Below are 24317 nucleotides of genomic sequence, written 5' to 3'. Positions count from 1 at the left end.
TACTGTGACATTCTCTCCTTCACACACAATACTGGAGCTGGGAGACATATACAGTAAATAAGCACATTGTTATTTCCCAGCACATTACAGGGGAGTTTACAGATGGTATAGAAACATATACATCAAAATAAAACAAAAACCGCGGGGCAGGGAGGTCAAGGGTGAGATCCGTGCTCTGAAGTTCTGGACTGTTTGTTTTCGTCGCCATTGTCCACTGTGTGGAAGCTGTAGCAACTGTTTTAGACTCAGTACTGCTATCAGTGACTGAATCAGTGAATATTAACTGCATCCTCTTGTTTGCTCCTGTCTCTTTGTCTTGTGTGCCTTTTACAATACAATAAACCCTAGAACTGGCTCTCCAGTTCCTTGTGGCTCAGGCCCTTTGTTTGATGAATAACTTTTCTTTGCCAAACACTAAATCAACATAGTGAGCATAAAAATGTGTTTAATGTCTGCCCATCACAGCTCAGATACTTACCTGGGCCAAGTAGAAGTGGCAGGTTTATACTGCCGTGTGATACGATCTTGAGTTGTTCTTTATGATGTGTAACCTGTTAATGCAACAAACTGAATTAATATACAGACATTTAATCGTTGCGTGAAGGCCTTATTCCCTCTCTCATTAACCCTCGGCAGCCGGCGGCCAGACTGGGTGAGATGCCAGGTCTGCTTGGGGTGTCCTGCCCTGCGTTGCCTCGGCCCTAAGACAAGGTCCTTTGCTCTTGTCCTTTCAGTGCCCTCGGGGGCTCCTCGGCTCTCCATATCCCTGCTTTTCCAGGAGGAGGATGTCTCATTGATTATGTGCCTCAAGTGTGCCACCTGCTCACCAACAAGGTAAAGCAAGTCCCTGAGCTCTGTCCGCTCAGAGCCCCTGCCTCCAGTCCTGCTACAGCTGTCAGACCATGGTGTGTGCCAGTCACCTCACACATCTCTGCACGTCCAGCTCTCCCTTGCCCACTCTGAAGGACAGTCCGTGTTTCTCCGTCTTTGTCCTCCTCTTCCTTCCCCTTTTCTGAGGACCCAGCCTCCACTGCTTGTCTTATAGTCATCACTTCCTTTCACACGTGGTGATTTAATCACCGATTAAGGTTCCCCATATCCCCTACATGCGTTTGGATGCATCTTGTGCGTTCTTGTGGTTTTGCATTTGTGAACCAACCCCCTTCTTCCCAGTCATCTGGTGTATACATGTGTCTGCAGCCAGCTCATGTCAAGATAATTCTTTAAAACGGCCTTCAGTTCTCTCTGCTTTCTTATCTCACCCATTAATTGTCTGTCCTTCATTCTTATCATGCCTCTGAGCAGTTGACCAGAGTTTTTGCTCCTCAAGGGGCAAGCATTCTGGGTCAGCAGGCCTTCCACCTGCCATATCAGATTATCTAAAGCTTTCCCTTGGCTGTATTCATGGACACGTAGCTGAGTTTGGTGGTAGTCAACTATATCCCAAAAGTATGAAAATATACTTGTTAATGTCTCACCATGATATTTAGCTGAAAACTAGAGATATTAACACACTAGTCACCCTGACTCTTCCCCTCCCACATGGACTGTGACTCAGTTGGTTTAATTGCCAAAGTGCTGTTTTCTTTGCTCCTGTTGACTCGTTCATATTGGCTGGGAAAACAGATCTTTTGTTTATCTCTCCCATTCAGAAGATAGCTCATCTCTATATAGGACATATTTTTAAAGAACAATATTATTTCAGAGGCTTCAGTATTATTTCTTAAATGTCAGGGAAACTGAAATCTGGCAAGATTGCAGTGTGTGGGACTGGCCCAGATTCCAAGGCACTTAGCTCCTTGGAGTGGTGGCTTCTGCTGAGACACCCCTCCCCCACCCCACATTGCTGCTCCCCTCTAAGCCAGAGTGGAGGGCAAGATTCTTATTTACATTTTGGGGCTTTGCAATGCCTTCAAATCTGTGTCCCAGAATTGTGGAGAAAAATGTAAATTGTGTCTTCCAGAACTGAGAAGAAAAGCCTTTTTAAACTCCCCAATTGAGATTAATTTCTAGTCATGCATTTTCCTCAAAAAAAAAAAAAAAAAGAGTATGGTTTTCTCAGAAATATAAGAATCAGTCTGCTTTTCTTATCTGGTTCCCTTTCATTAATTTTACTTGTCTTTAAAATTGGTGTTCCTCTGTTTGTTCTAAACGAGGACAGCATGGGCTGCTTTTAGGAGCAGTCTCTTCAAATGAATTTCCATAATTACATCGGAATCTATCTTTATAGCCAGTTTTGTTGTGGGTTTCTGTTAAAATGCTTTTCTGTTTTTAAAATCAAGTACACAGAACTGTTTTCATCCCTTTTTTAAACAAAGCCACTTAAGCAAACTTATCATCTGTTTTTCTTTTCTGAAAATAACATCTGATCCTGCATTAAGCCTGCAAAGTAAGCACTGTTTCTCTAAATTGACACAAACCGTTACATAAATAGAATTGTTTAACTTTTCGAAGGTAGAGCCTGACTATCAGGACCACTTGTGCCAAGGTTGTGCCAAGTCCTTTATCTTGACCCTCCTCAGCCATGGGAACATGGTGCGGCTACAGCCGACCTAAACAGTTTGGGGAGGGTCTCTCTCATTCTTTCTTTCAGCTACAGCGAGACCATTGTAAAGAACATGCTTTTATGGTAGAAGTAGTTGTATTAAGTAACTTTCAGCTACCTAGCATAATGACAACATGTTTTGTAGAAACTATTATTTTGTGCTAACAAGGATATATATACAAAAATGCAAAATAAATCAGCCATTGTAATACTTCTCATTCTGAATATAAAGATTTTTGAAAGAATAAAAAGTATTATGTTACCTTTTTCATTTTATCTTACCCTTTCACTAGGAGTTCAAGATAACCAAAAAGCCCCACTTAATGGCATCTCTTTTATAAAGAATGTCTGCTGATAAATGCAAACAGAATAATATTGTAGATCAACGTTTTTCAACCCCCAGTGAAATAAGTCAGAGGAGAATATTCCAGCTGATACTGAGACTATTAGATGAATGGTTGATGGGGAACCAGGTCTTTGTATACTTCGAGAGATACGCCTGTCCCGGGCTAGAGTTGCCTCAGCAGTTATGAGCACTGACTGCTCTTCTAGAGGGGCTAGGTTCAAATCCCAGCACCCACATGGCGGTCTCTACCTCAAGTTCAGGAGATGTATGTCACTGCTCTTCTAGAGAAGCTAGGTTCAAATCCCAGCACCCACATGGCGGTCTCTACCTCAAGTTCAGGAGATGTATGTCACACAGACACACATGCAGGCAAAACACCAACTACACATAAAAATAATTTTTTTAAAAGAGATACATTTGTAGATGGATTGTCTTGAGAAGTAGAGTGTATAGTGTGTGAGTGTGTGTGTGTGTATGAGTGTGTGTGTGTGTGTGTGTGTGTGTGTTTGTTTGTTATTGAATTGTCTCACTATGGCAAGGGAGAGCATCCCTTTACAATGGAGTTGTTTAGCCAAATATTGAAGTCCAGTATTACCTGGGAAGATTTCTTGCCAAAAACCCATTAACCTAATCTAACCATACTATTAACTCTAATTTCCAATGTAAGAAGGTAAAAGAAACAGAAAACTGAGATAGTCTGTAAGAAAATTAACCCAATCTCTGAAAAGGTGATGCCATTTATGCATACTAATATGGACAGACAGAAAGATGTGTATGTGTGTGATATATGAAACATACATGCTGTTACTATGTGATTAAAAGATTTTAAAAATATAAACAAATTACATTTCTAATCCTGAATTAAACAGTGTTTTGAAAACAATGTTTTGGAGGTGATGAAGAAGAGCTGATGTAGACAGGGTAGCCAATGGCATCAGAGTACTCCCCAAACCTGCTGAGTGTGACTACTGTATTTGTGGCTTTCTAAAGAAAATGTCTAGGTTTTTTGGAGCTGCATACTAAAGGAAATATTTGGGGTGAACCATCAGGATGTCTCTAATTTCCTTTGAAATGTTCAGCCAGATTGATTGACAGGTTGATAGGTAGGTAGGTAGAAGCTGGATGAAGCAGCTAGGCAGTAGGGTGGCAGTGAGTGTGCATTTCCTGTTTCTTCTGCTTCTCCCAGCCCTTCCAGTTTCTCATAATAGAGCATTTTCCGTCCTTCTGTACTAATCCCCAGCTTGGGTTCCCGTTCCAGGTGCAGTATGTGATTCAAGGCTATCACAAAAGAAGAGAGTACATCGCTGCTTTCCTCAGTCACTTTGGCACGTAAGTTCTGCCCTGTTTACACCGCACACAACAGTGTGCTCAGCTCTCACATGTAATTCATCTCTCTCACACTCAGGCTGCGGTGCTTACCCTAGAGCTGCCAGGACGACTTAGTTTTTTGCATTCTTTAGCAAATAATAGAACCAACTATGCTCTCTGAGCAACACTGTGCTCTCCCAGCCGCAGCCAGCGGGAGTGTTCTCTGCAGCGTCATGCGTGTAGAGCAGGCTTCCTGTGGAGCTTGGGGCTCATTCTGTACGTTCACCTCCATTGTCTCCTAGTTGCCAGGACTTTTCTTTCTCATTTTTCTCTCCTTTTTTTTCAGCTATGCTTTTATACAATAATTTTAAGCTAGCATATAAGTAATAGGTTTCATTCTGCATTTTCCACACACATGTCCCTGTCCTCTGCTCTGAGCACCTTCCCCGTACCCTGTCTTTCCTTGCTGTTTCTGTTCCCATGCCCAATGGCCTCAATTTCCCTTTCATGTCCATGTACCCCAGTACTCGATTCTTCCTCAGACTTTCTGCCCTTCTCCTGCTCCCCTGCCTGCTTTCATGATCTACACAATCATATTTAAGTGTAGATTCCATATGTGCAAGGAAACATGTGCCATTTGTCTTTTTTGAGTCTGCTTTATTTTGCTTAACATAATGGTTTCCAGTTCCATCCATTTTCCTACAAGTACCAGGATTTCATTCTTTTTAATGGATAAAGGAAATCCCATTGTCTGTGTGTACCACATTTTGGTTGTCCATTCAATTGATGATGGATGTAGGGCACTTTATGAACATATTTTATTGTAGTTAGCCCTGAAACTGTAAGTTTAGTTACCCAGTGAAGTCCCTTGTGTAGAAGAGGGGACAGCAAGGCAGAGATCACACTTTCCCAGGATCTAGGACTCCTGACAGGACTGCCACCAACAGTGCCTTACAGATGGGGAAGAAAACCTAACATTATACCTCACCATGATGAGTTAAACTTCAGAGAAGGGGTTAGAAGATGGCTCAAGAGAGAGATGGAAAGCCTGTGACTGCAGGGAAAGCAGAATGGTTCTCCCTACTGCTATGCTGTGCATTGCCCTTCCCCTGGATGCCAGAGGCCTGGTTTTGTTTCGTTCTGAGACAGGGCCCAGCTGTGGAACTAGCAATGCATACTGTGCTGGCCTCAAACTCAGAGATACAGAGGTCCACCTGCCTCTGCCTCCCAAATGCTGGGATGAAAGGCATGTGACATCATGCCCAATGGACTGGTTTCTTAGTTTGTCTTCTTTTTTTTTTTTTTTTTTTTTTTATTAACTTGAGTATTTCTTATATACATTTCGAGTGTTATTCCCTTTCCCGGTTTCCGGGCAAACATCCCCCTCCCCCCTCCCCTTCCTTATGGGTGTTCCCCTCCCAACCCTCCCCCCATTGCCGCCCTCCCCCCATAGACTAGTTCACTGTGGGTTCAGTCTTAGCAGGACCCAGGGCTTCCCCTTCCACTGGTGCTCTTACTAGGATATTCATTGCTACCTATGGGGTCAGAGTCCAGGGTCAGTCCATGTATAGTCTTTAGGTAGTGGCTTAGTCCCTGGAAGCTCTGGTTGCTTGGCATTGTTGTACTTTTGGGGTCTCGAGCCCCTTCAAGCTCTTCCAGTTCTTTCTCTGATTCCTTCAATAGGGGACCTATTCTCAGTTCAGTGGTTTGCTGCTGGCATTCGCCTCTATATTGCTGTATTCTGGCTGTGTCTCTCAGGAGCGATCTACATCCGGCTCCTGTCGGTCTGCACTTCTTTGCTTCATCCATCTTGTCTAATTGGGTGGCTGTATATGTATGGGCCACATGTGGGGCAGGCTCTGAATGGGTGTTCCTTCAGTCTCTGTTTTAATCTTTGCCTCTCCCTTCCCTGCCAAGGGTATTCTTTTTCCTCATTTAAAGAAGGAGTGAAGCATTCACATTTTGATCATCCGTCTTGAGTTTCGTTTGTTCTAGGGATCTAGGGTAATTCAAGCATTTGGGCTAATAGCCACTTATGAATGAGTGCATACCATGTATGTCTTTCTGTGATTGGGTTAGCTCACTCAGGATGATATTTTCCAGTTCCAACCATTTGCCTACGAATTTCATAAACTCGTTGTTTTTGATAGCTGAGTAATATTCCATTGTGTAGATGTACCACATTTTCTGTATCCATTCCTCTGTTGAAGGGCATCTGGGTTCTTTCCAGCTTCTGGCTATTATAAATAAGGCTGCGATGAACATAGTGGAGCACGTGTCTCTTTTATATGTTGAGGCATCTTTTGGGTATATGCCCAAGAGAGGTATAGCTGGATCATCAGGCAGTTCAATGTCCACTTTTCTGAGGAACCTCCAGACTGATTTCCAGAATGGTTTTACCAGTCTGCAATCCCACCAACAATGGAGGAGTGTTCCTCTTTCTCCACATCCTCGCCAGCATCTGCTGTCACCTGAGTTTTTGATCTTAGCCAATCGCACTGGTGTGAGGTGAAATCTCAGGGTTGTTTTGATTTGCATTTCCCTTATGACTAAAGATGTTGAACATTTCTTTAGGTGTTTCTCAGCCATTCGGCATTCCTCAGCTGTGAATTCTTTGTTTAGCTCTGAACCCCATTTTTTAATAGGGTTATTTGTTTCCCTGCGGTCTAACTTCTTGAGTTCTTTGTATATTTTGGAAATAAGGCCTCTATCTGTTGTAGGATTGGTAAAGATCTTTTCCCAATCTGTTGGTTGCCGTTTTGTCCTAACCACAGTGTCCTTTGCCTTACAGAAGCTTTGCAGTTTTATGAGATCCCATTTGTCGATTCTTGATCTTAGAGCATAAGCCATTGGTGTTTTGTTCAGGAAATTTTTTCCAGTGCCCATGTGTTCCAGATGCTTCCCTAGTTTTTCTTCTATTAGTTTGAGTGTGTCTGGTTTGATGTGGAGGTCCTTGATCCACTTGGACTTAAGCTTTGTACAGGGTGATAAGGATGGATCGATCTGCATTCTTCTACATGTTGCCCTCCAGTTGAACCAGCACCATTTGCTGAAAATACTATCTTTTTTCCATTGGATGGTTTTGGCTCCTTTGTCAAAAATCAAGTGACCATAGGTGTGTGGGTTCATTTCTGGGTCTTCAATTCTATTCCATTGGTCTATCTGTCTGTCTCTGTACCAATACCATGCAGTTTTTATCACTATTGCTCTGTAATACTGCTTGAGTTCAGGGATAGTGATTCCCCCTGAAGTCCTTTTATTGTTGAGGATAGCTTTAGCTATCCTGGGTTTTTTGTTATTCCAGATGAATTTGCAAATTGTTCTGTCTAACTCTTTGAAGAATTGGATTGGTATTTTGATGGGGATTGCATTGAATCTGTAGATTGCTTTTGGTAAAATGGCCATTTTTACCATATTAATCCTGCCAATCCATGAGCATGGGAGATCTTTCCATCTTCTGAGGTCTTCTTCAATTTCTTTCCTCAGTGTCTTGAAGTTCTTATTGTACAGATCTTTTACTTGCTTGGTTAAAGTCACACCGAGGTACTTTATATTATTTGGGTCTATTATGAAGGGTGTCGTTTCCCTAATTTCTTTCTCGGCTTGTTTCTCTTTTGTATAGAGGAAGGCAACTGATTTATTTGAGTTAATTTTATACCCAGCCACTTTGCTGAAGTTGTTTATCAGCTTTAGTAGTTCTCTGGTGGAACTTTTGGGATCACTTAAATATACTATCATGTCATCTGCAAATAGTGATATTTTGACCTCTTCTTTTCCGATCTGTATCCCTTTGATCTCCTTTTGTTGTCTGATTGCTCTGGCTAGAACTTCAAGAACTATATTGAATAAGTAGGGAGAGAGTGGGCAGCCTTGTCTAGTCCCTGATTTTAGTGGGATTGCTTCAAGTTTCTCTCCATTTAGTTTAATGTTAGCAACTGGTTTGCTGTATATGGCTTTTACTATGTTTAGGTATGGGCCTTGAATTCCTATTCTTTCCAGGACTTTTATCATGAAGGGGTGTTGAATTTTGTCAAATGCTTTCTCAGCATCTAATGAAATGATCATGTGGTTCTGTTCTTTCAGTTTGTTTATATAATGGATCACGTTGATGGTTTTCCGTATATTAAACCATCCCTGCATGCCTGGGATGAAGCCTACTTGATCATGGTGGATGATTGTTTTGATGTGCTCTTGAATTCGGTTTGCCAGAATTTTATTGAGTATTTTTGCGTCGATATTCATAAGGGAAATTGGTCTGAAGTTCTCTTTCTTTGTTGTGTCTTTGTGTGGTTTAGGTATAAGAGTAATTGTGGCTTCATAGAAGGAATTCGGTAGGGCTCCATCTGTTTCAATTTTGTGGAATAGTTTGGATAATATTGGTATGAGGTCTTCTATGAAGGTTTGATAGAATTCTGCACTAAACCCGTCTGGACCTGGGCTCTTTTTGGTTGGGAGACCTTTAATGACTGCTTCTATTTCCTTAGGAGTTATGGGGTTGTTTAACTGGTTTATCTGTTCCTGATTTAACTTCGATACCTGGTATCTGTCTAGGAAATTGTCCATTTCCTGAAGATTTTCAAATTTTGTTGAATATAGGTTTTTATAGTAAGATCTGATGATTTTTTGAATTTCCTCCGAATCTGTAGTTATGTCTCCCTTTTCATTTCTGATTTTGTTAATTTGGACACACTCTCTGTGTCCTCTCGTTAGTCTGGCTAAGGGTTTATCTATCTTGTTGATTTTCTCAAAGAACCAACTTTTGGTTCTGTTGATTCTTTCTATGGTCCTTTTTGTTTCTACTTGGTTGATTTCAGCTCTGAGTTTGATTATTTCCTGCCTTCTACTCCTCCTGGGTGTATTTGCTTCTTTTTGTTCTAGAGCTTTTAGGTGTGCTGTCAAGCTGCTGACATATGCTCTTTCCTGTTTCTTTCTGCAGGCACTCAGCGCTATGAGTTTTCCTCTTAGCACAGCTTTCATTGTGTCCCATAAGTTTGAGTATGTTGTATCTTCATTTTCATTAAATTCTAAAAAGTTTTTAATTTCTTTCTTTATTTCTTCCTTGACCAGGTTATCATTGAGTAGAGCATTGTTCAATTTCCACGTATATGTGGGCATTCTTCCCTTATTGTTATTGAAGACCAGTTTTAGGCCGTGGTGGTCCGATAGTACGCATGGGATTATTTCTATCTTTCTGTACCTGTTGAGGCCCGTTTTTTGACCAATTATATGGTCAATTTTGGAGAAAGTACCATGAGGAGCTGAGAAGAAGGTATATCCTTTTGCTTTAGGATAGAATGTTCTATAAATATCCGTTAAGTCCATTTGGCTCATGACTTCTCTTAGTCTGTCTACATCACTGTTTAATTTCTGTTTCCATGATCTGTCCATTGATGAGAGTGGGGTGTTGAAATCTCCCACTATTATTGTGTGAGGTGCAATGTGTGTTTTGAGCTTTAGTAAGGTTTCTTTTACGTATGTAGGTGCCCTTGTATTTGGGGCATAGATATTTAGGATTGAGAGTTCATCTTGGTTGATTTTTCCTTTGATGAATATGAAGTGTCCTTCCTTATCTTTTTTGATGACTTTTAGTTGGAAATTGATTTTATTTGATATTAGAATGGCTACTCCAGCTTGCTTCTTCTGACCATTTGCTTGGAAAGTTGTTTTCCAGCCTTTCACTCTGAGGTAGTGTCTGTCTTTGTCTCTGAGGTGTGTTTCCTGTAGGCAGCAGAATGCAGGGTCCTCGTTGCGTATCCAGTTTGTTAATCTATGTCTTTTTATTGGGGAGTTGAGGCCATTGATATTGAGAGATATTAAGGAATAGTGATTATTGCTTCCCATTATATTCATATTTGATGTGAGGTTATGTTTGTGTGCTTTCATTCTCTTTGTTTTGTTGCCAAGACGATTAGTTTCTTGCTTCTTCTAGGGTATAGCTTGCCTCCTTATGTTGGGCTTTACCATTTATTATCCTTTGTAGTGCTGGATTTGTAGAAAGATATTGTGTAAATTTGGTTTTGTCATGGAATATCTTGGTTTCTCCATCAATGTTAATTGAGAGTTTTGCTGGATACAGTAATCTGGGCTGGCATTTGTGTTCTCTTAGGGTCTGTATAACATCAGTCCAGGATCTTCTGGCCTTCATAGTTTCTGGCGAGAAGTCTGGTGTGATTCTGATAGGTCTCCCTTTATATGTTACTTGACCTTTTTCCCTTACTGCTTTTAATATTCTTTCTTTATTTTGTGCGTTTGGTGTTTTGACAATTATGTGACGGGAGGTGTTTCTTTTCTGGTCCAATCTATTTGGAGTTCTGTAGGCTTCCTGTATGTCTATGGGTATCTCTTTTTTTAGGTTAGGGAAGTTTTCTTCTATGATTTTGTTGAAGATATTTACTCGTCCTTTGAGCTGGGAGTCTTCACTCTCTTCTATACCTATTATCCTTAGGTTTGATCTTCTCATTGAGTCCTGGATTTCCTGTATGTTTTGGACCAGTAGCTTTTTCCGCTTTACATTATCTTTGACAGTTGAGTCAATGATTTCTATGGAATCTTCTGCTCCTGAGATTCTCTCTTCCATCTCTTGTATTCTGTTGGTGAAGCTTGTATCTACAGCTCCTTGTCTCTTCTTTTGGTTTTCTATATCCAGGGTTGTTTCCATGTGTTCTTTCTTGATTGCTTCTATTTCCATTTTTAATTCCTTCAACTGTTTGATTGTGTTTTCCTGGAATTCTTTCAGGGATTTTTGCGATTCCTCTCTGTAGGCTTTTACTTGTTTATTAATGTTTTCCTGTGCTTCCCTAAGTGTGTTCAGGTCTTTCCTGAAGTCCTCCAGCATCATGATCAAATATGATTTTGAAACTAGATCTTGCTTTTCTGGTGTGTTTGGATATTCCATGTTTGTTTTGGTGGGAGAATTGGGCTCCGATGATGGCATGTAGTCTTGGTTTCTGTTGCTTGGGTTCCTGCGCTTGCCTCTCGCCATCAGATTATCTCTAGTGTTACTTTGTTCTGCTATTTCTGACAGTGGCTAGACTGTCCTATAAGCCTGTGTGTCAGGAGTGCTGTAGACCTGTTTTCCTCTCTTTCAGTCAGTTATGGGGACAGAGTGTTCTGCTTTCGGGCGTGTAGTTTTTCCTCTCTACAGGTCTTCAGCTGTTCCTGTGGGCCTGTGTCTTGAGTTCACCAGGCAGCTTTCTTGCAGCAGAAAATTTGGTCTTACCTGTGGTCCCGAGGCTCAGGTTTGCTCGTGGGGTGCTGTCCAGGGGCTCTCTGCAGCGGCAGCAACCAGGAAGACCTGTGCCGCCCCTTCCGGGAGCTTCAGTGCACCAGGGTTCCAGATGGTCTTTGGCTTTTTCCTCTGGCGTCCGAGATGTGTGTTCAGGGAGCAGTCTCTTCTGGTTTCCCAGGCCTGTCTGCCTCTCTGAAGGTTTAGCTCTCCCTCCCACGGGATTTGGGTGCAGAGAACTGTTTATCCGGTCTGTTTCCTTCAGGGTCTGGCGGTGTCTCCGGCAGGGGTCCTGCCGCTCCTGGGCCCTCCCCCACGGGAGCCCAGAGGCCTTATACAGTTTCCTCTTGGGCCAGGGATGTGGGCAGGGGTGAGCAGTGTTGGTGGTCTCTTCCGCTCTGCAGCCTCAGGAGTGCCCACCTGACCAGGCGGTTGGGTCTCTCTCTCACCGGGTCTGGGAGCAGAGAGCTGCTGCGGGCCGGGATCCGCGGGTGTGGGACTTCCGGTAAACACAGAACGTGCCCGGTTCTAGAGAAATTCTGCTTCCGTGTGTCCCAAGCTCACCAGGCAGCTTTCTTGCAGCAGAAAATTTGGTCTTACCTGTGGTCCCGAGGCTCAGGTTCGCTCGTGGGGTGCTGCCCAGGGGCTCTCTGCAGCGGCAGCAACCAGGAAGACCTGTGCCGCCCCTTCCGGGAGCTTCAGTGCACCAGGGTTCCAGATGGTCTTTGGCTTTTTCCTCTGGCGTCCGAGATGTGTGTGCAGGGAGCAGTCTCTTCTGGTTTCCCAGGCCTGTCTGCCTCTCTGAAGGTTTAGCTCTCCCTCCCACGGGATTTGGGTGCAGAGAACTGTTTATCCGGTCTGTTTCCTTCAGGGTCCGGCGGTGTCTGTGGCAGGGGTCCTGCCGCTCCTGGGCCCTCCCCCACGGGAGCCCAGAGGCCTTATACAGTTTCCTCTTGGGCCAGGGATGTGGGCAGGGGTGAGCAGTGTTGGTGGTCTCTTCCGCTCCGCAGCCTCAGGAGTGCCCACCTGACCAGGCGGTTGGGTCTCTCTCTCACCGGGTCTGGGAGCAGAGAGCTGCTGCGGGCCGGGATCCGCGGGTGTCTAGTTTGTCTTCTTACTCATAACGATGACTAACGTTTCCATCTCATGGTTTATCCTGGTCAGTTCTCACAGTGCTATTAAAATGTTTACCAATATCATAGTTCCCTGCTGGATGAGGAAGCTACACCTCCACAGGTTAAGAGATTGAGTGAGGTCGTAAACAGTAGCCAACGGCAGAGCTATAACAAGAACCTCAGTGTTGTCGTCCCACCCTAGACCCTTGTGATGCTCATGTGTCTTACATCTGTCTGTGTTCGGTTGCCTCTGAAATATCTTAACCTCCGTTGCTTTCGAACCTTATTTTTATGAGAGTTTATGTATGTGTTTTCTTACTTAGAGGTGTCGTGGAATATGATGCAGAAGGCTTCACAAAACTTACACTGCTGCTGATGTGGAAAGAGTTTTGTTTTCTTGTACACAGTGAGTATATTTTTGCTATGCACATATACTTAGGAATGTTCTACTGTAATAATCAGGGTGAGAACATTTGGTGTTTTTACATGGTCCTTTTATTTTACCATGTGTATGTTTAAATTGAGGTCATATTTTCTCCAAACCATTGTTTCTCGTCCACTAAGGTGATGTTACCCCACAGGCAATACCTGATGAAACATTTCTTACTGTCACAGTGGATGAAGGGTTCAGTGATCAGCTAACAGTCCTAATGTCCTTCTGTCCTAAAACAGCCCCTCACAACAGAAAATACAAAGTGTCACCATTGCCAAGATACAGTGACCCTACCCTAGACTTATTTCTGTTTCAAAATATGCATCCCGTGTCAGGTGTCTGCATTTTCAGGATTACTGAGAGCATGCTCACTTTGACCTTCTGGTCACTAGTAAGTGACAGTCCTTGACTTTGGCTAATGAGAAGCAACGCACAGCATAGGAGGCAGTGCTCTGTGCTTCCCCAGTAGCCTTCGGTGGTTTTCCACATTGTAATCACAGTAAATGGCTGTTACATAGTCAGTCAGCAGTGGTCCAGTAGTCACTGGTCCACTCTCTCTTGTGGATGGTTTAGATTGTAGTTCTTTGCTGTAGAGGAGCCAGTGACCTATGGCATCAGGTGTAAGCTGCCAGTCAACTAAACCCTACATTCTTTGGCAATGTGGTGTATAATGTTTTTGCTTAAGTAGACAGCCAAGGAGTTCCAGCTTTTCCAGCTTGAGCTAGGACAAAAGCAGGGGGTTGAGCTGGCTTCTTGCAGAGGCAGAACTGCCTTATGTCTTATTAATCCAAATTTAGAAGGGATACTCGGGCCCTAAGTAGATGGTGTCAAACAATATTGACTTTATAGTTTTTTCTTCCTCAGCAGGCCTAGGTTTCTGGTTGTAATTTTAGATTAAAATAGTTTTCAATTTCTTTTTTTTTTCTTTTTCTTGAAACTGATTTCATACCAGCAAATGGTAAGAGATGAAGCCCCTAAATGTCCACAAGATAGGAAGAAAGCCTCCCTCTGTTACCTGATGCTGCGTACCTCCCAGACCCTGTGGAGAGCTGGCTGTGCCTTTGAGGATGGCTCTTTCCCTCCTCAGTGCTACCCGCAGCTTCATATTGTGCTCCTGCTTGTGGCACATTCTGTATTAGGGCATTTGTTTCAAACATTAAATCTGGGAAAGGCATTTTTATATTAATTATGTGTGCAGATAAACAATTTGAAAGAGAGCTCCAGCTTGGGAGTGCCTCCAACTACACCTTGTTCAAATCACTAGGTCAGGCTTCCTTCTGCTTTCGTGTTTTCACACGTGCACGGTGGATGGGCAGGCGGACGTTGGGCTTCCTGCACACGTTACCATATGGCACTTAGCCCACAATTAAAGGTACACTGAGAAAGGAAGCCTCAAAATTACCTCTTCTCTTACCTGATACCCAGATCCCAAGTGCAGCTTCACATGGTCTCTCGGGACTTGGAAGCATTGCCCGACGTGGTTGTCCTACCTAACTCATCCACAGGAGCCTACCCTTTGCCTCCAACGCTCGTGGTAGTGGTGCTCATCAGACGCTGCCACAAAGGCTGTGGACAGCCCAGTAGTAAACTGAAGACTCCTAGCAGCTCCTTCATCTCGAAGTAGCCTGACAGCACAGACACTTTCTTGAAACTTACTTCTATTTCTTACTCATGTTTTTTCAGTTGATGTCCAACCATATCAGGCATAAAGGAGAAATATATTCTTTACATTCCTTAGTCCTAATCTCTTTTTCCAGCATGCAACTCAAAATGGCATATATTATTAGTCCATTTCCTGTTACTATGACAATATACCCAAGGACAGGGACTTTATAAAGCAGAGTGGTTTGTATAGCTCATAGTATTAGAAGTTTTACATTTGGTTCCAAGCCCCTTGGCTGGACTACAGTATGGCAGCAAAATATAAAAGGGACCTGCTGCATTAGAATGTCCAGTGTATTGTGTGTCTTAGCTTCGTAACGATTCATTCCCATGAGAATGGCACTGATCACTCCCAACATGCACCCCAGTGCTCTCACCACTTTCCGGTGGGCCTGACCTCAGAGATTCTACACTGCACTGGGAGCCAGCGTCCAGCCCAGGAACCCTAGAGGGACAAAGCATTCCCAAGCCCTCCTAGTTACTGAGGACATCATTGCCTGCACTGATGTTCAGGGTAAAAGAGCACTTCCACCGTGGCTCTTGCCACTCCTCTGTCAGTGCCGCCAGTGGCCACAGCGATTGCTACTACTTATGTATTTCCTGCATAATATCGCCTCCCTGGCATTCGTATCCAGTATTTCTCATGACTCCTTTTCCACCAAGGTGCATAGCAAAACTGCAGCGCTATCATATTTTAGCTGTGAACTGCTGCCTTCTTCAGGAACAGATTCCTCAGGCACTCCTTAGAATGGCTGCCTTAAAACCTGGATTTTATTTGGTTTGTCCCAAAATGTCACCCCTTTCCTAACGGGGGCTGCTTGCTCCCTTGTCACTTAGTGTCACTGCCTACATACTGTTGGCTCTTCTGGCAGATAAGGGCTGTAAATCAAGGCCTTGGATGCTGTCCTGCTCCATCCCTCCTCACTCACAGCTTGCCTTTAAGCACATCGTTCCCACCCATTGCCTGTTCTTATCTGAGACTGAGGACCTGCTGCGGCACACTGGAGCTTGGTTAGATAATGTGTTTTCCTCAGCCACATGGTTATGCATCTGACACTTACCTTCCTTTGGAAGCATCTGCTTGCTTGGTTCCAACGCCCAGGGGACCATTTGTTCCTCTTTATTTTTTTTCCCCTGTTTTAAAGATGGGTGAATATGGGATGGCAGGGACTTGACAAAGAACACTGCAGTGAATTATTCTGGGATCTCAACATATGAAAGAGGAGGAAGGAAGCACCTTGAGATAGAGCCAGAGAGAGCCAGTCTCCTGTGGGTGGCTCCTCAGCGACGTGGAGGTTGGAGACCTAGCAGGACATGAACAGCTTCTTTCTCTGCCTCCCTCTGCGCCCTCGTGTTCTCCCAGCTCAGCAAGCCAGTGTGAGAGGAGCAGCTGCTGTGCTCACTGAGTATGGGGGACACCAGAGGAAAGGTGTCCTGAGCCATGTGGTGCTGACCTCAGACCGTTTGGATACAGAAACAAGAACGCCTTAAGAAGAGTTGCTGCCCACATTCTGGACTCCCTAGGCAACCCTGCAGCACCCGGGCATTCTTGTGTTTCTGAGTACGGCTGTGAGGCCTTCCCAGCTGCTCACTCCTCTCTTCGTCCTTGATTTGTGTCTGGAGTCAAAACCACAGCAGGAGAAGCACGTGCTCTCCTCCCAGAAACTGTTGGAGAGGTTTCCTGACCACTGTTTGAGAGGTAGTTGCAGTGGTTGGGCAGGTCTCTCCGTGTCTGCCAAGTAATTCTTACCCCTGGTAGTAGATGGAACCCACAAGGCAGCAGTCTTTCAGAATGCTGGTGGTGAGAGAGCTTATAGCAAGGTATGCCAACGACACAGAGCACCAGCAGCCCTGGGGAAGCCACCTCCCCTCTTTATGGCCCCAGGCAACAGCAAGCAGCAGCATGTGGCTCATGGTGGCTGAAGGGAGAAGTGGGTGGAAGCTATGACTGACAAGCTGTCTTTCCCAGTATCTACATATCACTATAGAGATGGCCTGGACAGTGTGCTGTATCTCCCGAGGAAATGTCTGTCAACCGCAGTCTGTCTGTCCATTTTTCTCTTCTCTTTCTCCATAGCCTGTAAGGTCAGCTGTGTGCATTTTCTGTATGTTCAGTACTCTGGTTAGGAGTTGGTGGGCACACATACATTCGTCAGACTTGCACAGGGGTTAGACAACTGCGGCCTGCAGGCCACAGCCTGTTTTCGTGGAGTACCTAGGCCATGTGTTTACAAGGTTGTTAAGAAGAAGCAAAAGTAAGAGAGAAGGGAAAGAATGCACAAGGAAGGAGGTGCATGATCTACATGACCTAAAATCTGTCATTTCACCCAGTCTAGTTGATAAAATCAGGCAAAGGTGAAATACAGCTGTATGCCGCTCCAAACACAGTGTTTCCTGACTCACCTGTTGTATGTCAGTGATTTAGAAAATAATGTTCACGAGCAGATATGAGTGCATACATTCCAGACCATACCAGACCAGTACTGTGATGGCCGAGTCGAGGCTTCAGTAGCAGTCTTTCAGTGTAATAGAAAGGTTTCTTCTGGAGGTGACAGTGCACCCAAGACTTTAATGGGTAAGCTATTGAAAAGCCAAGGAAGAAACCTGCGGGGAAAGGACGTCTGCAGAAGGTCCTAGGCAGGTGGACACGATGGACTGTGTGTTTGGGGGTTCAGCCTGTGGTTGCTACTACTTAGATGCTTTCTTAGTTGGTTCCCAAGGTTTCCATGTGCACCTTTGTCTTCACACAGTCTAGTTCGGATTAATAGTGACTTAAAGCTAGTGGGATGTAGTGGCTCTGCCTCCCCCACACTGTTTGTGCTAGTAATTGTCCCATGTGTCTGTCATATGAGGGTATGTTAACTGTAAGCGCATTACAGATGTCTGTGGTTGCTATAACAGTCTTGTTTGAAAAAGGAAGGATTTCCTCTTTGAACATGGTTGGGTTGTGACCTCTCATGAGACTTGGGCAGCTCTACTTCCTACTTCCCTGTAGTTGTCATGGGGGATGCAGGCCAGTAGTGGAGTTCACAGCGTTCTTGCTCTCTCTCTCTCTCTCTCTCTCTCTCTCTCTCTCTCTCTCTCTCTCTCTCCCCCCTTCCTCCCTCTCTCCTCCCTTCCTCTCTCTCCCCCTCCCTCCATCCCTCCTTCCCTCCTTCCCTCCCTCCTTCTCTCCCTCCCTCCATCTCTCTCCTCCCTCCTTCCCTCCCTCCCTCCCTCCTTCTCTCCCTCCCTTTCTCTCCTTCTCCCTCCCTCTCTCCCTCCCTCCCTCTCTCCCTCCCTCCATCTCTCCCCCTCCCTCCCTCCCTCCTTCTCTCCCTCCCTTTCTCTCCTTCTCCCTCCCTCTCTCCCTCCCTCCATCCCTCCTTTCCTCCCTCCCTTCCTCTCTCTCCCCCTCCCTCCTTCCCTCCCTCCCTCCCTCCCTCCTTCCCTCCCTCCCTCTCTCTCCATCTCCCTCCCTCTCTCCCTCCCTCTCTGTCTCTCTGGCTCATCACCTGTCTTTTCTGTGTATCTGTATTTCCACTTGTACATTCTTGCTTCTTTCATTTGTAGCTCCAAGGCTTATATTAAGGATACAAGTGTTGTTTCTCAAAGGGTTCAGTCTCTCCCTAGCAGAGCTTAATATTTATGAAGTCAGAGAAACTTAACAACTTCAGACTGACTGTGCTAGTTATTGGAACAATCCTTTCCCTAACTGAGACCAATAATGTGGATGTCAAGAGAGATTTTAAAATAAGACCAAAGACTTGTAATTGCTACGAGTGCCCCTTCCAAGCTGCTTTTGTCAAGCTGCATGATTCCTAAGATAGCCCAGGACATTTACTATCTGGGTCCTCACTGTTGCTACCACTAAGAGTAAAGCCATCCTCTCAGCTGCCTCTGTCCTGAGCACAGCACTATCTGCCCTTGCTGCAGAAGCTGTGTGCCCCGTGGCATAATCTAGCAGGCACAAAAATGTTGGCCACCAGGTAATTCAGTAACCCCCGAGCGGTGATGTTTCTCAAAAGTGAGTTACTTTTTTGGGTCCAAATCACACTTTTATGTATATTAATTAATGTGTTTGAACAAATCAGTCTTGGTAAAGTGTGGCAATGGCGTGTATTAGAAACTGTTTTAAACCAAAGCTATACAGCCACAACATTGTGTAGGATTGGCATATTTGCTTCTCTTGTGAGAATTCTCAGTTTAATATAAGCATTTTTAGTATTAATAACTATGAGGGCAACAGGAACTAGTTGATAATTAGCAAGAAGTAAGACCTTTTGTTCCTTCTATTGTTCAGAGTACTAAAGAATGTGGGGAAACAGGAGAGATCTCTCCAATGCCTCCTTGTTTTTGTAGGACTCCTGGGCCTTTTAATTGGTTCACACATTTTGATTCACTTTAACCCAGGACTTCTGTGAAGCTGATGGTGGAGCCTGCCATTCTCAATTACACATGCAGCATGCCTCCCAGGTTCTCACTCAGCCTGGTAGCAGCCACCATCACTACTTTGACTCAGATTGAAACTCTTTCTTCTTTATAGTTCACTCTCTAAAATCCTGTTTCCAGCTTTGGACACCAGGTTGAAAAGTTCACTCACCAATTTTCCTGGGTAATATTCTCTTCTTGTGAGTTCTTAGACTTCAATAACACCTTTTTTTAGAGATCCAAAGGGATGTCTTTTGAGGAGGGAGCTATGAATCAGACCTACATTCAGTGCAGTGATCCCTGTTCTCTGTGTCCCTTTTGCCTCTCGCACAGTTCTCCTTCATGGTAACTATTTTTCTGATCAGAGTTCCTGAGAAGTTTTGGTGATTTTTGACTCCAAAATGTACTAGGCTGCTTTCCAATTAACAAGTTGTAACCAAAGTAGGCCTCCCACTCAGAAAGAAAGCCACTTTCAGAGTAACTTACATTATTAATCTCTTTGAATGAAGTGATCTTTGTATAGTTAGCATTGAAAAGCTACCTACATTGATGACTTACAGGCAATTTTTGGTGCAGAACTATGGTTGTTGACAATAATAGTCATCTGTATTAACAGAAACCCTGGCTCTACCATGCCCCAACACTCTGATCAGTACTTTGCATATCTCATGATACTTAATCCTCCTAGCACGCTTCTGTGAGTAATTACTAGTTTTATCCTGGGTAGCAAAAGACCATACTGCAGCACAGCAAGATTCAGTGACAGCTAGGATTTAAATCTCAGAACTGATCCATGGCTGCCTTCTGACACTGTTCCAGATAATCCATTAGCAGTGTCCCCAGGTATGTGTGACAACTTTCAAACTCCATCAGAGTTTCATGACAAATCTGGACATCCCAACAGCAGGAGCAGAATGTCAGTGTCAAGCCCTACAAATAGATATGTCCTCTCATTTCTGAGGACTGAGCAGACCTCTGCAGAGATGACATTTCTAGCTGAAGGCAGCAGAATGTGAAGCAAGAGTTGTTCCTTAATGGTGGCAGGTTATGGTGTCCTCCTGAGAAACGTAAATAGACAAGCTTGAGATAAAAATCCACTCTGACCATGAAAAGAACAATGAGCAACTGAGCATCAGAAGCTCAGCTTAGACCGTGAGTGTGGCTAGTAGTGGTTTGTCACACAGAGTCAATCCAGAGGGGCCTGCAACATCCAGGAACCGCCCAGGCCCAGGAGGTGATGCGTATGTGGGAGTCACTCTGGTCCAGGACAAGGGCAGGAATTGAACTGTGGCAAAATGCGTGCTCCCTTATGTACACACCATTTTTTATTAGCTGAGTGCAGTGCAAACAGTTCTGTGCCGTGGGTCTGCTGTGAGTGTGGGCTTATGACTCCTTACAGACAAGGACATTGAGCCAGCAAGATGGCTCAGCAGATAAAAAGATTCTTTGCCACTAAGTCTGATCCCCAGTATTTGATCTCACATGGTAAAAGGAGAGAAATGACTCTGAAACGTGTTCCTCTGTCCTCTATATGTGTACCCCCTCCAAATATACATGTAATCAAAACTGAGAATTAAAGAGCACTGCAAGGCCTAGTGGTACCGGCTTATTTTCCAGCTACTTCAGGAGTCTGAGGCTGGAAGGATCCACTAGGCCAGGCTAAGAATCCAGTACAGTGTACATTCAAGACCATCCTGGGTAGCCACTTAGCCTTGTCCCAAAAAGTAAAAGGTAAGGTCTCTATATAGCATATGGTAGAACACTTGCCAAGCATGTGCAAGAATGTGAGATCACACCCCAGTGCCACAACAATAAAGAAAGCAAATGTAAACACAGAAGTCGCCCAGGCACCCTCGTGTACACAACACCTGCACTGCAGCTTTGTCTCTTGTCTCTTCACCCAAACCTCCTCTTTATTTGCTTTTAGAATTTTCTGGAGTATTTTGAACCACATCTCTCATTTCATCCATAAATACTTCTATAAGCATCTGTGTGTATCGGTAACAGTAGTGGTTTTGAGGACACAGTGTGTGTATTGTACATTCTTATGGCTTATTCTTTAATGTCAGGTGGTTCCGAGTCTGCCTTTGAGCTCCCCTGTTGGGCTCAGACATGCTTTCTTCCTTGAAAGGTTTATTCGTGTGCACAAGGTCATGTGCATCGTATGCATGCAGGTGACCACAGAGTCCAGTGGGTGTTGGATCTCCTGGAACTAGAGTTATACACAGTTTTAAGCTGCTGGCGAGAGTGCTGAGAATTGAATCCAGATCCTGTGAAGCTCAGTAGTGCTCTTAACCACTGTGCCATCCCTCCAGTCCCTCGTACATATTATCTTTACTGTTAGCTTGTCCAGATCAGGATCCAAAACTGTCCTGATCCCTGAATCTCAGAAGTGTCCTGAAGAAGAGCGGTGGTCCTGAGTTATGGTCATCACCATCTGGTTTTCTTTTCAAAGTATGGTTAAGAAAATCTGCTTAGGTAAGAAACCGTTAAGAATATCAGCTCACCCTTAAAAGAGGCAAGCTCTTACATTATATGGTAACTGACACTGCAGAGTTTCTAGCTACCTCATTTAGACTATGAGCCATTCAATCTTTATGTCAGCTTTGAATAGAATTCTCAGCAGTGAGAGTGTGTTTGTCAGTTCTGTTACTATAGAATTTACAATACTTGCTTTATAACAGAACCACACGGATACAGTGTTTTTGCTTTCTGTTGTGTAGTGTTTTTGAGGTCTGTACATGTTGGCTTGTGTGTTTCAGAGTTCCGTTCTTGTTACTTAGTAAGTAGTATTCCACCCCAGATAGTGAATGTTGGTTTCCGTTGCAGTATCTGCTGGTTAGGAATTGTGTTCCTTAGATAATTTAAGGGAAAGTCTTTGTTTTGACAGCACTTTTAGTTCTGTTTAGTTAACTGTGGGGTAGAGATGCTGACTCACCCATCCAGTGTGTGCTTAACTTGGTCTTCCACCACCGTGCTATACAGGAGTGTGACTGTTTACACTCTTTCTGACAGAGTGTGAGCTTTCAGTTCTCTCACATGCCTTCCGGCTCTCTGTGTCAGCTGTCGCTGATCTCAGCCTCATGGGGGATGAGAGACTGTCCTGGGATTTGATGCACGACTCCCTGGTGTGCAGTGCTGTTGAGCAGCTCTGTGTGTGCTAACCATCCAAGGGAGCTCATGGGAAATGGGAGTATCTGTTGAAATTGTTCTCCTGTTCTTAATTGGCATGTTATTATCTCATTTTTCAGTTTTAAGCCCTTCCCTCCCCCTTTGCTGGGAATCAAACACAGGGCCTCCAGCACGTCGTGCAAATGCTGTAGCATGGGACCTTATCCCTAGCCATGACTTAAGAATTCTTTATAAACGTGGCTGGGATCCATTTGTCAGTCATGTGTTCTATGAACTGTAACAGTGCCTTTGTTTGTTTAACTTCATCTTTCCAAAAACTAAGTTTACCATTTTTATGAGGTCTCTCTTTATAACTTCTTAATTTTATAGAACATATTTTTTTTGCAGTCTGCTTAATTAAGTCACCTAATCCAATTCAAATTTTTCTAAATTTAATTAATTTTTTGAGATGGTACTACTGTGAAATCCAGACTTCTCCTCATAAGGCGTTGAGTAGCAGTAACAGAATGGTTAGGTAGAGATCCCATCCTAGTTATTTTTTTGTAGAAAGTTCACATTTTAATTAATAAATGTAGGTCTATACTCTGCTTTAGTTTTATGTATGATGTGAAGTGAGGAACATGATTGTAATTTTTTATATATATTATTACTCTAGAAACAATGGTCGAAAAGAACAAATTTCCCCCACTGAATTGCTTTAGTATCTTTGTAAAAATATCAGTGGACCATGTGAGTTTCAGGTCAGCCTGGTCTACTAAGTGAGTTCCAGGTTAGCTTATTCTAAATACCATGCGCTATCACAGAAGGCAGTTATTTTTGCCTTTATGTTGACCTTTAGTTGATTCCTTGAGATTTCTATATACATGATCATATTAGCAAGAAATATAGAGCTGGGAATATCAGAGTGCCTACCTCCTATGTATGAAGGCCTGAGTTCAAATCCGGCACTGAGGTAGACTGAGAGACACTGTCTCACTTCCTCCTTCCTATGCGCCTACTTTTCTTCTTCCTTACCTTTCTCCACCCCTGCCTTCTTCCTTCTTCCCTGTGGCCTCCAGATAGACCTGCAAAGGCGTCTACTCATTACATATCTGTTTGTCCTTCTTGTGGTTCAGGCACTTTCAAGGCATGGGGATGACAGGATGCTTGGGATCTTCTTGGAAATGGCTCACATTCTTGAGCAAATGAACATACAGACCACACAGATAAGGTAGAACATACCCGTAATGCCCACGCTTGGGAAGCTCGGGGAGGGGACTAGGATCACAAGTGTGCAGTGAGACTCAGTCTCAAAAGCCAAACAAATGCAACATAACAATGGAACATTCTTTAAAGTATAATGCTAAGTATACACCAGGTATTATGGAAACACAAAGTGGGGACACCCAACTTACTAAAGTAGGAGAGCTGGAAGGACACTTTAGGCAGAAGGATTAGTGCAAACAAAGATACTGAGAGAAGAAATGGTCAAGAGTTTGTGAAGAACTGCAAATGACTCCAATTTCTCAAGTGTCTAGTGGATCCCGGGGAGTGTGGTGAGAGATTCCATTGGAAAGGTCACCAGAGGCCAGAACACAGACAGCACTGCATACCAGGCTGATAATGCTTGACTTTATCCCAAGGATAGGAAGAAAGAGGGCCGGGTAGGAAAGTGGGATAGGTTTGCTTTTTAAAATTAGATTCCTCTGGCATTATAGAAGACGGTTGGGAATGGAATGCTGCAGCCCCGGGAAGACAGTCCTGGCGAAGATGATTGAATCTAACCAGAGCTGTCTTTACTAGAGGGAGGGAGGGGAGAAATCGATTTAGTAAAGCTTGGTGCTTGGCTCCATCCATGTACAAGGGTATAAAAATGTTTCTGGGCTGGGAAAATGACTCAGCTGATAAAGTGAGGGCTGTGCAAACATAAAGACCTTAGTTTGGATCTCTAGCACCTACATAAAATGCTGGGTATGGTCAAATATGGCAGTGACCCTAGTGAGGGGAGGGGGGGGGGTGAGCCAGGCAAGGCAGATCCCTGAAGCTCAGGGCCAACCAGTTTAGCCAGTTAGTGAGCTCTGGGTTCAGTAAGAGATCTTGTCTCAAAAGAAGACTGGGATGGTTGAGGAAGGCACTTAATGATGCCATCTGGCCTCCACACA

At 44.0% G+C, this 24317-nt stretch overlaps 1 protein-coding gene across 9 annotated transcripts in view; it reads left to right on the top strand.

Moving 5' to 3' along the window:
• Window positions 1-24317, top strand: part of Babam2 (BRISC and BRCA1 A complex member 2) — a 378444-nt gene that overhangs the window by 294330 nt on the left and 59797 nt on the right. For 8 of the 9 annotated variants that reach the window (XM_063262050.1, XM_039112461.2, XM_039112464.2 and 5 more), the window contains 3 exons: window positions 735-834; window positions 4150-4220; window positions 12863-12945. In XM_063262050.1, the coding sequence (XP_063118120.1) occupies window positions 735-834; window positions 4150-4220; window positions 12863-12945 (254 nt within the window). Of the gene's footprint in view, window positions 1-734; window positions 835-4149; window positions 4221-12862; window positions 12946-24317 lie in introns of those variants that run through there. The other variant, XR_010052102.1, reaches the window with a different exon arrangement.

Source organism: Rattus norvegicus, chromosome 6 (genome assembly GCF_036323735.1).
Source record: "Rattus norvegicus strain BN/NHsdMcwi chromosome 6, GRCr8, whole genome shotgun sequence".
NCBI lineage: Eukaryota > Metazoa > Chordata > Mammalia > Rodentia > Muridae > Rattus > Rattus norvegicus.
Note: the sequence above shows the minus strand (reverse complement) of the source record. Positions and strands in the feature narration are given on the sequence as shown.